This window comes from Pan paniscus, chromosome 2 (genome assembly GCF_029289425.2).
Source record: "Pan paniscus chromosome 2, NHGRI_mPanPan1-v2.0_pri, whole genome shotgun sequence".
Classification (NCBI taxonomy): domain Eukaryota; kingdom Metazoa; phylum Chordata; class Mammalia; order Primates; family Hominidae; genus Pan; species Pan paniscus.
Genome location: NC_085926.1, coordinates 100,414,840 through 100,431,449, shown reverse-complemented (window position 1 = coordinate 100,431,449; position 16,610 = coordinate 100,414,840). Strand labels below are relative to the sequence as shown.

Here is a 16,610-nt window from a genome sequence, read left to right as displayed (position 1 = left end):
TCCCATTTTAGCCACGACTGGCGCTGGAGCACCTGGGATGCAGGGCATCAAATCCCAAAACTGCACAGAGAAGCTGGGCCCTGGTCTGTGCCCAGAAGCCATTTTACCCTCTTAGGCCTCCAGGCCTGTGATGGGAGGGGCTGCCTCGAAGTTCTCTGATATGCCCTGGAGACAGTTTCCCCATTGTCTTGGTTATTAACATTCAACTCCTGATCATTTATGCAAATTTATGCAGTCAGTTTGAATTCCTTTCCGAAAAATTGTTTTTTTTTCTACCACAGTCAGGCTGCAAATTTTCCAAACCTTTATGATCTACCTCCCTTTCAAACATAAGTTTCAATTTCAAACCACATCTTTGTGAACACATATAACTGGACACTTTCAGAATAAGCCAGGCTACCTCTTGAATGCTTTGCTGCTTAGAAATTTCTGCTGCCAGATACACTAAATCATCTCTTATGTTCAAATACACTAAATCATCTCTCTTAATTTCAAAGTTCCACAGATCTCTAGGACAGGGGCAAAATGCTACCAGTCTCTTTGCTGAAGCATTGCACAAGTGACCTTTACTCTAGTTCCCAATAAGTTCCCCATCTCCACCTGAGATAACCTCAGCCTGGACTTCATTGTCCATGTCACTATCAGCATTTTGATCAAAACCATTCAACAAGTTTCTAGAGTGTTCCGAGCTTTTCCACATCTTCTTCTGAGCCCCCCAAACTGTTCCAACCTCTGCCTGTTACCCAGTTCCAAAGTAGCTTCCACATTTTCAGGTTTTCTTTATAGCAGTGCCCTATCCCCAGTACCAATTCTCTGTCTTAGTCCATTTTCATACTGCTATAAAGATACTACCTGAGACTGGGTAATTTATTTAAAAAAGAGATTTAATTGACTCACAGCACTGCATGGCTGGGGAGGCCTCAGGAAACTTACAATCATGCCGGAAGGTGAAGGAGAATCAAACACCTTCTTCACGAGGAGGCAGGACAGAGAGAGAGAGAGAGAGAGAGAAGGGGCAACTGCCAAATACTTTTGAAGCCATCAGCTCTCATGAGAACTCACTCACTATCATGACAACAGCCTGGGGAAACTGTCCCCATGATCCAATCACCTCCCACCAGGTCCCTCCCTCAATACCTGGGGATTACAATTCAAGATGAGATTTATGTGAGGACAGAGAGCAAAACCATATCAAGTTGTTTATCCTGCTTTTTTCTTTTCATACTATAGCATAAACATTTTCTTATTTGCTAAAAGTTTTTATAACTGATTTTTCAATGTCTACATATTACTATATCACAGAAAAAATCCTGATCTATCTACGAATTCCATATTTGGGAACATGTGTTATCTAATACTTTGTTATTAAAAACCATACAGCGATAAACATCCTTGTACCTGAATCAATGTGCATAACATTTTACAGCCGTGAGTAAATGATGACACTATGTGAGTAACATAGGTGTAAAACAGCGCCTTTGTTGGTATCTGGGCACAAGGACACTCACAATAAAGACTACATTTCCCAAACATCCTTGCCAGTAAGGTGACTATATCACTAAGTGCAATATGAAAATGTCCTGTGGCAGCTTCCAGGAACCTTCCTTGAACAATTAATGGTATATACCCTTTGACTCGTTGTGGATCTTTCTACATTTTGAACCATAACACAAGGGCTACAGGCCAGAGATGGTAGAGCAATGAGCCTAAAGGAACATTTGTCACTGAGGGCTTCATGGGGCAGAAATGCATGTCTGCCTGAGACATTTACATGGAACTTCTATTTTATTTAAGTTATTGCTACTTTGCATCTCTTTTACTTGCAATGGACTGTAATTCTAACCAATATAAAAATGTGTACTTTAAAATGACATGAAACTAACAATCAAGTAACCTAACACAAATTAATCTTATCTATAATAATTAAAATTTTACTAAACAGCTAAATCAAGTTGTTATTAGTTTACTCAGCTGTCTATTAATGGTACAATATCTATAAAACTCTATTAATGCTAATGAATTTCCCTGTAATCAATGTTCAGCTCTTCAACTTTTATCTCTCACTCACACACACTAACCCACACCTATTAATATACAAGGAACTTTGATCAACTCTGTAAACTAGAGTTCTTTATTCCCTCCATTTCTCTCACGTCCCAAGTGGTTAATGAGAACTTAGTCAAGGGAAACAATTAAAACATTAAAAGAACGATGACTCCAAAATGTTAACTAACTAATTAATAAAACTTGGAAGGCATATTACACCTCCAATATATTCAAATAAAATATGACTCAAATTTTTCTAAGTAAATTAGGAAAATATCATCTACTTTGTGAGGTTATTACAATACGTACTAGATATAAAAAGTATCTACCAATGGTAAGTATTCCCTTCTTCTTAGTTTTCCCCTATTACATATAGATTAAAATATCACTTATATAATAGGAAAAGCTAGATGATTCAATTATAATTCATAATTTTTCTTAAAAAATCTAATTTGCAAAAAAATTATGAGATCAAATTAAACTGTATGTAGATTTTGCCTTTTGTCTTTGCCTTAGAATAAAAAGATTTAATGTAAATTTTAAAATTCAGATTTCTTTTAAGAGCGGAACATAATTTTTTAAAAGCTGTTGAAATATATAATTCTCTAGTAGATAAGTACTTAGATTTCAATTACACTAAGGAGATTTTATTGCCCCGAGGCTTCTGAAAAATGTGATATTGTTACTAATCCCCTAAGATAAGGCTTTTAAGAGAAATTCGGTGTAATTTATTTACAGTTCCTTTATCTCTCAAGGAGGTCAGGAAATTCGGAACTTTAATGTAACCGTAACTGTTCTTTGACTATCTGTGGGAAAGGCAATGTCAGTTTTAACAACTTGTAAAATTTATCTTACAAACTGAAAAAAATGGGTGATTTGTAAGTGACTACCTCTAGATAAAAGTATATAAAGACAACCAGCCTTTTAGTATTTGCCCATGTCCTATCAACCTGAAGAAATTAAAATGAGGGAACAAGAGTCACCATCATGTAGGCATCAAATAAAACATTACACACTGAGTCAAGCACTCACCAGCATCACTACTGGGCACCTAGAGGCCCAGTCTGTTGCTTCCCAGCTTTGTTGCTTCATCTGTTCCCTCAGCAAATGTGGGCTGAGAAGTCCGACCCTGGCCATATGTGCTTGCCCTCTATTCCAACATTGCTTTCCCCGTTAGAAGAGACAGATGGCTAATCTTAGTACCTTAAGTGACCCAAGTGCATGGACTGTTTCCCTATGGAACTCCTCATCCCTGTCAACATCACTTGGCTTGGGATGGGTGCTAAGGGACAACATTTGCAGCATGTAACTCATCCTCATTGGCTCATGGTATATTAATACCCACCTCTGAAAGCAAATTTTAAAACATAAGTTTGATGAAAAACATAATAACAATCAACATATATGTATTTACCAAATGCATCCACAAATATCATCACATTTATGACTCATGTAAGAGCTGGCAAAAATCAATGTCCTCTGATCGCTGTCATTCACCTACTTCTGCCAGGCAGAGTTTGACTTTCAGAACTAGCCTTGGGCTAATAACACTTCCAGAAGTTCCCCATGACACAAAGTACTTTCCTGAGTGACCAACACTATTTAGTAGCACTCCAAAAAGCCCTTTGGAGAAACCTTCATGTAAGAGATAAAGATAATAAAATGTGATTAAATAAAAAATTCGGGCTGGGTGCAGTGGCTCAGGCCTGTAATCCCACACTTTGGGAGGCCGAGATGGGTGGATTGCCTGAGTCAGGAGTTCGGGACCAGCCTAACCAACATGGTGAAACCCCATCTCTACTAAAAATAAAAAGTTAGCTGGGCATGGTGGCACATGCCTGTAATCCTACCTATTCAGGAGGCTGAGGCATGAGAATCACTTGAACCCAGGAGGTGTAGGTTGCAGTGAGCTGAGATCATGCCACTGCATTCCAGCCTGGGTGACAGAGCAAGAATCTGTTAAAAAAAAAAAATTCCAAGGATGTTGCTGAGAAAAATAAAGGGTACTTTGAATGAAAGCATTTGGTTCCAGGGCCTCGTTGTGGCTTTTGGGTGCCCTGAACAGATCTGAGGGGATCCACAGCCAAAGGGTTATAATACAAACCTGACACTCTGTCAATAGTGGTAAATAAAATATAAAAACAAAATCACTAACATTTGTATCCAACGGCAATATGTCATTAGAAAGTTTAGTTTCTAGAAAAGATTTCATTTACCATAGCTGCCAAAACCTATGATACCTGCAAATAACTTTAACAAAAGTTGTATATTATGAACTTTTATAGAGAAAGTACTAGACTCGATTGAAGGTATTACAGGAAGACTTGAATAAATGGATTAATAAAGCAAGATTGATGATGGAAAAATCCCTCAGTATCAAAAATGTGGCAATTTTTCCCCATTAATCTACAACTTCAATGAAATCCAATCAAAGTATGTAACATAATTTTTCTCATGATATCAGCTTTGAATAAAAGTAAGATGCAAAAAGAGCCAAGGCAATTTTGAAGGCCAAAGAGGAGAGAGGAAGAGAAAAGGACTTTCTTATAAGACACACAAAGTAATAATTATTGGAGCATAATTCAAGCCAGAAGTTATTAAGGCAGGAATGTAAAGATGTCATGAAACTGATCTGTCTCCAGATAAAGAGATTTCAGTAACATGCTGTTGACTTCAAAAATCAGCATGCAAAAGAAAACATATAGTGTGATAAGGAAGTATAAAATATGATAACATTAAAACTCTATTGTTTGAAAAATATCCACATGGAGTAATTATTTTTTAAATGGATGGAAAGAAAGCATGCAACTTACTGACAGTGATTCCTCTGGTCACATAGTTAAAAGAATTAGAGTAGAGAGGAGGACAAAATGGACTTCAACTTACATGCAAATTTTTTTATAGATCTGAAACAATTTAAAAAATGCATATGTGTCAATCCAAGATGGTAAAACTTCTGTGGTTGTTACATTGCTGTCTGCAGTTTTCTATAAGTTTGAAAGTTTCAGGAATCAAAAAAAGAAGAAAATTATGGAAATTAGGGAAGACAAGTTTGAGGAGAATTCCTATAGGTCTGTGGAAATACCATCCTTGGGGAGTAGGCCACATGGATTTGGAAACCACTGCGATGGTAACCAGGCAAAGTTCTTTACACATCCAGCTGTGAATCCAAGGCCAAATGTGTGCACACTTCTTCAGCCTGGCATATCTTTGTAAAAATTACCATAGCTCCTACTGGTTTAATCACAATATTCATGGTAACTTTCAAAAGAGTTTCTGATCAAGTCTTAGAGGCATGAATCATCCATGTTGATGATTAATTTGTGAAATAAGAGAAACTCTCAGTATATATCCATTGACAAGGTAGAAAGAATTACAGTTTTTCTTAATTTTTAAATTTTTTTAATTTTTAAATAGACACAGGGTCTCACTATGCTGCCCAGGCTGATCTTGAACTCCTGGGCTCAAGCAATCTGCCCACCTTGGCCTCCCAAAGTGCTGGGATTACAGGCATGAGCCACCATACCCAGCCTGCATTAAAGTTTTTAGTGAGCATTAGTGAATTGCCTTTGTTCCACATTGTATTTATAGAGTGAGATGAGATACCGAAGAAGCACCCATGTCTTATCTTTACAGGATTCAAAAGAAATCATTGGGCTCCATTTTCTTTACAATGAGAACCCTACATCATTTTCTGCCATCTTATTTTATCAGCCACAAAATATACATTAGCAAAACAATAGCTTTTAAATAAATGAGTTCTAATTTCCAAGTTGTAAATAATTGCTAAACACAACCATATTTCCTCTAGAGTAATTTTTCAGTTTAGCCAATTGTTCACTACTAGAAAAATAAATAAATAAGTTACAGAACTACATATAGGAGAAGAAATAGCTTCAGGACCCATATAACTTTGAGTCAGGGTTGCATGAAATTGTCAAACCACAGCTCTCCCAAGATCTTCTAGTGTTAGTTGATTAGTCAAACCAGCAGGATTATTCAGTAATGGATTTTGCTCTGGGCAATGCTAACACAGCTATGCTCCTGATGAAAACTAACCTAGAAATCTGGGCCGCATTGCCTTTGACTAAAGCTCCATGTGATGATTAGCACTGCTCCTTTTTACGCTGAAAATGAAAGAGAAAATTGAAGTAATTACGTTGGCAATTTAGGTAAAAAAGGAAATATCCAGATACTTGAGGCAAAGGGGAATTGGAGATTTAAACCAAGCAGATAACAATCTGAGTTCTCAATTTCACTTTGCCAAGAATATAAAGCATTTTATAAATGAAGATTACTGAGCAGAGATTTCTAAAGATTATGTCTAGTCCACGTGAGCAGAAGTCCCCAAATGAATCCTCTTCTGGCTATCTCAGCAAAACGTGGCATTCTTTTTCTCTGGGGAACCCTGACTGACACCAACTCCAGCTCACTCTGATATTTGTTTTGTTTACTATCCAAGTATTTTCTAAATTTTTTTTCTAAATTATGACTTTAGATTATTTTATTTTAAATGTTTCCCCACTTGTAAATAATTGAAGAACCTCATTCCCAAAGGCAGTTGTTCTATAATCAGCTTTCTCTTTTTCTTATAAATATTAAATCAAAATAAATGTGTGCTGGCCCTCCAGCCTGTTGCAATTCTTCAAACTATTCTTCAAACTATTCTTCATACTATGTTCATGACCTGTGTTCACAAAAAAAAGGGTCTCCCATGAAATTCTGCTCTATTCTAACTTCTGGAACTTTACTGTCTGTGAGGCTTCATAAAGTGGCCTTACATTTTCCACAGCTGACAATGTCCCTCATGAACCATCATGTCTTGTGATGCCCCCAAAGCTAATTGTCAATACTTAGGGTTCAGGGTAGTGCCCAGTTTTGTGAGATTGGATTATCTCTGGGTCAGGAAAAGGATTTTGCCTCAACACTGTGTCACTTTCCTACCAACCCTCCCCCAAGACAAAGGAGGACAGCCAGATCCTGCTGGCACTTAAGAGAGACTGTGAAATTCCGGGCAGAAGCCAAGTTCCTTGTCTTTCCAGTTTTTTTCTGTCCCTACCAAAGTTTTTAAAATTGTAAGTTCCATTTTAGTTAGAGCTCAAGCTCAAAGAAAAATGTACTTCCTTACCTTTAGCTGATATCAAGAATGTGTCTCCCAACACAGGGCTCAGTATCGAGAGGGCAGACTTCATCTACTTACAGAGATCACTGACCTTCCCTGTTGCATTAGGCAGCTTATTTTAGACTAAATCTTTCTCAATACAGATGCTCCTCAATTTCCAATGGTGTTATGTCTTAAAAAACTCATCATAAATTAAAAAAAATCACAGGTCAACAATGCATTTAATGGCCTGATAAACCCATCTTAAAGTCAAAAATTGTAAATATAACCATCATAAGTTGGAGACCCTCTGTATTTGTGAAAATAGGAATAGGATGTTGAGAGCAAGAAGGAGAAAATTAAAAAACAAAACAAAACAGGTAAACATTTTAAACAATTATTTTATTAAATGATCATCTTTTACATGTCATCAGACCTTACCCCTGAAGTGCAAAAAACAGTTTGAGGTATTAAAACTGAAGAAACATTTGCACATATTTTGTAAGGTTTTTCATACTATAATAACTGTAAAATTCAGTATAACTAAATACTCCATATAACTGCAGATTTATAAGAACAAAGTTGTAAAAAACAGACCTGGTTTATCTCATTATAACTGATTCTTCCATTTATGATGAAAGGGTGGCAAAAAATAATGTGATACTTAAGTTGCTTCCCAAGTGACATGTGTCCATTATTCAATTCTATAAAATGGAGTATAGAATTGAAAAGGCCAACAGCTGAAACAGCGGCCGTTCCAAAAGCATAAAAATCAAATTGACAAGACAGCTTAAATGATATAATGTCCTATTCACAGAACTTAATCGTAGAATCAATGGCAATTCACTTAAAGTATCTGAAATAGATTTACCAGCATATTTCAATACTATCCATGTACATACAGGGTCACATTAGTAGTATGGTCAGTTAATCATGTTAACACAGATAAAGCTCAGAATAGTCACTTCAAAGTTATTTTGAAGTAACACAGGGAAGAGTAGATTGGCTTTTTATGGGATTTAAACTTTTTTTGTAAAGAAATTATCCAGAGACTTTCCAGATCCCACTTTACTTGGCAACTATACCTTGAAATAAAAAGTTGATGCAATTATATAGCTAATTATTATAATAGAAACACTTCCTCCTGAAATATTCAGGCAAATTGGAGAAAAAGTGCTTTTCAACTTGAGGATTGATTTAATTATTAACTCACATTGTAGACATTTCATTTGAAGCAATTGCTTGATGATTTGCATGCAGTATAGTAAATTAAGTCCCGACTAATGGGTCACAAATGTTGAATAGAAATTAGTGATTACAGCAATTGCTTATAGTTAACATGGCACTTCTAGTAACTTCACATGCTGGGTTTTGGTGTTGGCTATTAAATTGTTTTGTTTGTTCAGCGCATAGGTAGCTTAAACAAAGAGAATGTTGATTTTTTTGTAAGAACATGGGCTGCTTAAAACTTGCTTTTTTGCAAAACTGATAAAGGATCAAAAGCTTCTTGCAGTTTACTGTTACAGGAAAATATTGTTTATTCATGGCAATTATGACACCTACAAGAAGATACCTTAAAAAGAAACCCTCTCCTGATTATTGCCTGGCATCAAAAATATGGGGGGAAGGAATATCTTTTTATGTAGATTCCAACAATGTTCTGCAAACTACACTTAACCTAAGTTTCCTTTTTGTTTTAGGAAAAAGGGAATCTAAATTGTTAAAAACCCTTCTAGGAACAGTATGCTTATGAGCTGATGATAATGTTCTCTTTTCACAACTACAGCTTGTTTTCACATGTGATGATTCTTGAATTAAAAATAATCTTTGCATAGTTACCTCACTGCTGGAAGCACAGCTGCAACAGCAGCTGAACTGTTTACCTGGGAGGAGAGTTAACATGTGCTGGTGTTCTCACCTGAACCAGAAGAAGAAAACTGATCGCAGCCATTCCTATTCTAATGAATAATGATCTAGGGCCACTTAGTATTAGCCATGGAAGCTAACAACTATTTTCACTATCTTCTACACAAAAGGGTGCCCCAGGTTAAGAGATATGTCCCAAGAGTTTCTTTTAAAATGAATATGGTCAGACATGAAAATCGGCCAAAAACACAGGAGGTCATAGAATGAGTAGTTAAATCTCAGGTATCCAAATTGGCCAGTCCTATTAAAACACATCCTGAAGCTGGGAATATCTGGATTAAAACAAAAAGCAACATTTATTCTAGGACCACGTGTGCAAATCTAAATGCCATTAATGCTTAAGGGGGAAATGCAACACATTTCATTTTTTGTCTACTCCCACCTTTTATCTTTTAACCAACAATCAAAAGAAAACTGAAATAAAATGAAATATTACTGATCCTGTAAGCCCTAAGTCCTGAATATTTTTCACTTATTGTCAATATATTCACTGGTGGCATAAAAATACGGCTCGCCACGTACATAAGTGACAATAGCAATATAATAAACTTCTTTCACTATCATTATGCTGACAAGCTATGCTGTGAAATTTATCAAACCTACAAATATTGAATGTGGACTGACATGAAATTCAGACGGAACACTGACTGCAGTCACACATAGTTTAGTCAGTGAAGCCTTCTCCAGAGAGCAGGAAGCTGTTATAGTCAGTCAAAGACTGGGTTTCTTATGCCATTCAACACTAAACTGGTGGGTCCCTTCCTGTGCAGAAGGGCCAGTGAGTACAGAAGAAGAGAAAAGCTCGTAACTCCCAGAATGACCATTCCTGATATCAGTGCACTGGTGATGGCGTTCAGCTGGAAGGGAGGCACACTTGGGGAACCTGCAAATAATGAAACACACCCGGTTGTAAAGGCCCCATATAATATTTATCTCACCTTGACCCAATTTTACCTGCAAAACATCTTTCATCAGCATCTCATAGAATAGCAGCATGGCACTGAATTGTGTTACAATCTATTTGACTATAATTCAACCCAATACCAAAGGATTGTATGGTTTAGAGGCTGCCCATGGGCAGCCAAAATCAAAAATACCAAAAAGCTATCAAATGCTATAAAAATTGACCAATAGATCACATATGAGTTTGAAAACCCTCAGTGAACTGTTATCTAAAATGGACCAAACTTGGAAAACTCAAGCTCATTACACTTAGATGATTACAGCTTTGTAACTGATCACCAAAAATGTAAAAAACATTGCAAAATATGTTAATTATCTTACCAAGTTGCGAATTGTTGGTTGGAGTCTCATCTGAGGGGAAAAAACAGAAAAAGAGAAGTGACATCATCTCTCCAAATATTTACCTTTGTTTATTCTGATTAATAATTACATTGTACCTACATTTTTACCTGTATCTCCTCTTACGTCCACCCATAATCTCCTTGAGTAAGGCAAAAACGAAAGTCCTCCTAAACCATTCTGCTTTTCCATGCCCTGTTTCATATGTCCTGGATTTCATCATCTTTCTATTCCCCAAGCCCACATCCTACCCCTGCCCTAGGTATACAAATGTAATAGAAAAAAATATACAGTGTGCTGTTTTCTTGCCTGACAACTTTGTTTCATCATTAGCTCTCCAGTCAGGCTGGTGGGGGCAGTAATTGTTAACAGCTATTACATTTTTTATGGCCCTATAACCTGCTATTTGTTATTCTGTTATATGGAATATTCATTATTTAGTGCCACTCTATTTTAAGTATTGCCAGTTTGCCCAACATAATCTGCAAACACATCATTTTAAGTTCCAAGAAGACAAATTTACACTTAATAACTATATGAAAGGAAAACATGACTCCTGAGCCTGAGTTGTAGTTTTATTTGCATCTGTTAAGTAAAAGATTGAAGCTGTTGATTTTTGACTTTTCCCTGCCAAAGACAATAATAGATACGATAAACATATTACTTGATTTCCCAATTTTTGTTGTCCAATTTGTCATCATGTTGCTATCAACCCTGGAGCTTGTACGAGCTCATATTTCATATTTGAAATAAGAGTAATTTCATATTTGTGTTTTAATATTTGTGTTTGTTATTTGAACCATATAATGCGTGCAATTCACTGTTTATTTCTGGAATATAAATATTATTACAATCAATATGTGTATAAAACCACATAGTTCATAAACTGCTGTTTCATATATTATCACATTTCATTCTCACAGAAGCCATATGGTTTGGATATTATTGCTACCCCCATTTTACAGATAAAGAAATTTCCATCTGTCACAGCCTTTATGACAGAGTAAACATGTGCTTAAAACAAAGCTCAGTTTCAGAGGCCTTTTTCTAAAATAATATAAACTAACCAAGTATGAAAAATATTTCTGGTTATGAAGATGAATATCTCAAGCTATGAATCTCTAGGATTAGTATTTTAAGCAAGTAATGGGAGAACCTGGTGAGATATTTATAAAATATCTGACACCATTTTTTTTCAGACACATGAATCTTGGCAGAAACGATGGTTCTGCTGTCTGATTCTGAAGTACAATGCTCAAAATTAATACAGCACTCATTCATAGGATTCTTTAGAGTGGTGCAATGCATCGCTATAGGACAAAAAGAAAAATAACACACATTTTTATTATACAACATTCAGAAAAATCCTAACCTCTAACCAACACTACTTTATAATAACACTCCCTTCTCATGGAAACAGGTGGGATGAATGGACTATGATCAATTCTTCCAAAATATCCATGTGCTCTTTTCCCAAGATGAGCTGCCTCACTGGAACATAGGAGGAGAATACATAATGCTAAAAATTTATTTTTGAAAGCTATTCTTTTTTTTAGAAATCACACTTAATTGCTTTAAAATATTTCAACTAAAAAATAGAAAGTTCCTTTCTAATAAGCGTTTCAAATAAGACAAGAGTGCTATGACTAGATGCCCTTTCTGCTATTTTCTGCATCCTAAGGTTAACAAAAGTCAGACTGTCCCCTGCACTCCCCATATTACCACCAACACTTCCATAGAAACAGTATCTCAGTTGTGATTAACGAGGACTTTGCTGTGGACAAAAATCTCCGTGTGTGGGGAAAAGACACACCCTTTTCCAAATAAGACTGGAACGACAAAATCCAGTTTCCAGGACTCTGAAAAAATGAAAGCAACTACCTTTGGCAGGTGGTTGAAATCGAAATCTGTGATATTCGAATACTATTTGGAATTCTATTTGACAGTGAATAAAGGTAGAGAGAATTGCTTTATCTAGTTGCTATTTCTGGTAGCCTCTAATTTTTGTATTATTGCAAAGAAAACAAACAAACAAAAAATCAAAGCACTGTATAGCCTTGAAAGGGAAGGTAGACATTTTTTCAGGAGACTTTTATCCCACCACACTTTTTTTTCCCTTGAACCCATTTGGTCTTGACATGTACATATATGCTAAAAGAAACACCTGAAGCCTTCTGGAATTAGAACTGATTGGAATACCAAACTTTTGGGGCTCTCCAAGAGTATATTTATCTATTTGAAAGCCTATAGGAGAAAGGTGATAGCAGCAATGCCACAGCCATTTGAAAGCCAGAAGTGGCAGACAAATTGTCATTCTCTGCTTTCTCATGTAAGTAGTTGAAATAATAATTTTAAAAATGACCACCAAAGATATATACAGAATAATTTTTTTCTCTTAGTACTAGAAAAGTTTTTTTTTTTTAAACTTTAATAACCTATGTAGTAAAATGGACCACACATCTCAATAAGCACCGACCTTTTTACTTTTCACAGTGTTACGTTCGTTAATAGTCTGTTTCTACCTCTGAACTCCAAGATCCCTGAGGACAAAGTCTGTGGCCTGTTCTCTATTATACTCCCAGTTCCTAGAAGAGTGCCAGTCCCATGAAGGGACAAACAAGTATGCTCAAATGAATTATTAACTACTCATAAAACTCAACAATTCTAATTGAACAAGAATACGACTTGGGTTTCTCCACAGGAATTTAAGTAAACAAAACAATTAGGTATTGTTTTCTGGTGTTGGTGCCTTTAGATTTCCAGAACTGTACTCTTTGATAAGCATTTCCCTATCCAAGCACTTTCAGCATTTTGAAGTTTTAAATAAGAACACTTCAGGAAATTTTTCTTGAGGGGTTGCATTATGAGGGTGTGAAGATTTTCCTAAGTCAAGTAACAAAACTATTAACTATGTTGGGTAAAAAATATCCAGAATGGATTTGATTTCATTAAAAAGCAAAACAAAACAGGAGTTCTCAGGTTTAACAACTTACTGAACTCTACCTAAGCTAGATGTCTAGGGAAAAGGAGTGGTTCAATGAGCAAATAGAGCAAAACTTCCAAGCATCAGAGAGCTTTGAAGAGAGCAAATCAAGCCTGAAATTGGACTTGTCTATATAAAATTGGCCACAGGACCTGAAGAGATAAATTCTAGCTGACCTAAGGTAAAAATAAAGTGAAACTAAGGAAAAAAGGTAGTTCTGGTCATGAAGTTGAACATGAAGTTTGGATTTGCATGTGGATGGATATGGCTTGAATTCTGAGTTCTGTGTTCATGTGGAATTTTTAAAAATATATTTTTTCATGGATATCATAGTATTACAATGTAAACATCTTTATATATGTTCCTTTAGGCAGTGAGACCACCATGATGATCAAAGAAGACCACGCCAAAATTTTATTTATCAAAATTATTTAAAAATAATTCGAGAGAGAATAAGAGAGGATTCAAGGGGACCCTGAAAGCATGAGTGTGCTCCTCTGGGGGCTCTGCTGGTGGAGAAACCTGAGGTGACCCTGAGACAACTCTAGCATGTTGGGCAATAAGTGACATTCTTAAGGTGGAAACTGGTTGAAAATTGGAAAGAAATCCAGGCATGACATCAGAAGCATTGTGATAGCTCTTTGTGGTGTTAACATAGATATTCTGGGCAACTGGATGTGGGATGGATGAAACCTATAAACCTGGAGAGCTGGTTACTTATGTTAGAATTAGACTTCTACTTATTTATCTTTACTGGGATTTCGGGGGTCTTAGAATTTTTTTTTGTATATTTAAAAATTATTTTACACTAATGATATGGTTTGTGTCCCCACCCAAATCTCATCTTGAATTATAGCTTCCATAATACCCACATGTTGTGGGAGGTAATTGAATCATGGGGATGGGTTTTTCCCATGCTGTTCTCATAATAGTGAATAAGTCTCACAAGATCTCATGGTTTTATAAAGGGTGATTCCTCTGCACATGCCCTCTTGCCTGCCACCATTTAAGATATGACTTTGCTCTTCCTTTGCCTTCTGCCATGATTGTGAGGCCTCCCTACCCATGTGAAACTGTGAGTCCATTAAATCTCTTTTTCTTTATAAATTACACAGTCTCAGGTGTGTCTTTATTAGCAGCATTAGAATGGAGGAATACAGCTAACAAATTATTTAAAATTTGTAATACTTAGTTTTGCGTAGGCAAGAAGGAAGTAAGAAGGTAATTAAGGAGGAAAAGCCATCTACCCAAGATGAACAGAAGAAATGTCACTTTAAAAGTTCTTTTCTTATAGCAAACTGACTCTAGATATGCTCCATGGAAATAAAAATCTCTTTTATTGTGCCTACCCAAAAGCAATCCTAATTATTTGGCAACAAGAACTGAGTTTCCATTCAATGTAATTCTATGAGCCATTTCTGAAAGCTAAATAGAGATCAAAAATGGAACTTTTACAAGCCACAAACCAGTCTTTTTTTTTTTTTTTTTTTTTTTGAGACAGAGTCTCACTCTGTCAGCCAGGCTCTGGAGTGCAGTGGCACAATCTCAGCTCACTGCAACCTCTGCCTCCCTGGCTCAAGCAATTCTCCTGCCTCAACCTCCCAAGTAGCTGTGATTACAGGCATATGCCACCACGCCTGGCTAATTTCTGTATTTTTAGTAGAGACAGGTTTTCACCATGTTGGCCAGGCTGGTCTCGAACTCCTGACCTCAGGTTATCCACCCCCCTCAGCCTCCCAAAGTGCTGGGATTACAGGCGTGAGCCACCGCACCCAGCCAAACCAGTCATTTTTAAACCGGTCAAAGCACATACCAAAAATCTTCAGGGAGTATGGGCTAAGTTTGAAATTTCACATTTAATATATTTCTGCATTATTGAAAGGGCCTATTAGTTTGTTTTTAAATAATGTTAGGTCTACACAAACACAGGGAGGAAAGTAATTAAAGCAATTGTCTGAACTTTTTGGGCCAAAACCACTTTTTGCTGATTTGCCTATTTCAGGCAAAACTTTCTTTTGACTGTGGGATGGGCAGCATGGAGAAAAGGTACCGAAAATGAAACTGAAACATAATAACAGCATTAAGGCTAATATAAAATGAAGAAAACATTATTAGCACATAGTCCAAATCAGAATTATTGTCTTTTTTGGGGGGAAATTTAGAACTACAGTGTTAGAAAAAATCTTAAAACTTTTATTTTAAAAATGAAGAAATATTTTAAAACTTTATAAACTTGTTAAAAACTTTTACTTTAAAAATGAAGAAACATTTTCCCAAAGAAATGAAATAAAGCCTCTAGTCGCATAGCATGTTAGAACAAAAGCTAAACCTAGAACCAGTTTTTTCGGCTTTAGTTTCAGAGTTTTTTATGCCACATCTCTGTTTTATCCAATGGACTCTGAAAGTCTCTGGGTTCACACTGACTTAAATCTACAAAATCTATATCCCTTTACATTGTGTGTGTTGTGTATGTGTGTGTGTGTGTGTGTATGTGTGTAGGTACATGTATGCACATATATTTGTATACATGAGGATATGTTTATAAAGAGTTATAAATAGTTGTGTCCATTAGATTATATGAATTCATGAGCACAAATGAATGCAGTAGATGAGAGTATGTAATATACAGAATTCTGAAAGGAAACAAATGGTACTCAAACTGGGCCATGTACAGAGTGTTTAATAGGCTATTTATAAAGATGTAGAGAATTCACAAGAGAGAGTAGAGTTAAGGGATAAGGAGAGAGTTTTCAGAGTAGTTCTAGGGAGAGAATTGTCTGGGAGGAGCCGTGTGGACTCCACAATTTCTGTGCCCTCCCATCTGCTTACAGCACCACCTATTGGTCAAGCCCAACCAGAAACTAGAGGGCAAAGGAGCTAGAGGCTGCAGCTCACTCAAATTAGTAGTCATGGGCGACAGCAGGGCAGATGACAGTGAAGCGGATCCACAGGGTATCCAAGTGGATACACACGTCCAGCATGGGCTGGGCTCACACCTGTAATCCCAGCACTTTGGGAGGCCAAGGTGGGCGGATTACGAGGTCAGGAGTTCGAGACCAGCCTAAGCAACATGGTGAAACCCCATCTCTACTAAAAATACAAAAATTAGCCAGGTGTGGTGGCAGGCGCCTGTAATCTCAGCTACCCTGGAGGCTGAGGCAGGAGAATCTCTTGAACCCGGGAGGCGGAGGTTGCAGTGAGCCGAGATCACACCACTGCACCCCAGCCTGGACAACAGAGAGATACTCCATC

At 36.7% G+C, this 16,610-nt stretch overlaps 1 protein-coding gene across 1 annotated transcript in view; it reads right to left on the bottom strand.

Moving 5' to 3' along the window:
- Positions 1–7,215: 7,215 nt before the first annotated feature.
- Positions 7,216–16,610, bottom strand: part of ZPLD1 (zona pellucida like domain containing 1) — a 44,803-nt gene continuing 35,408 nt past the window's right edge. Inside the window, exons 10-11 of the mRNA XM_024928326.3 lie at positions 10,358–10,387; positions 7,216–9,956 (exon numbers count right to left, since the gene is read on the bottom strand). Of these exons, the coding sequence (XP_024784094.1) occupies positions 9,781–9,956; positions 10,358–10,387 (206 nt within the window). The 3' untranslated portion in view covers positions 7,216–9,780. The remainder of the gene's footprint in view (positions 9,957–10,357; positions 10,388–16,610) is intronic.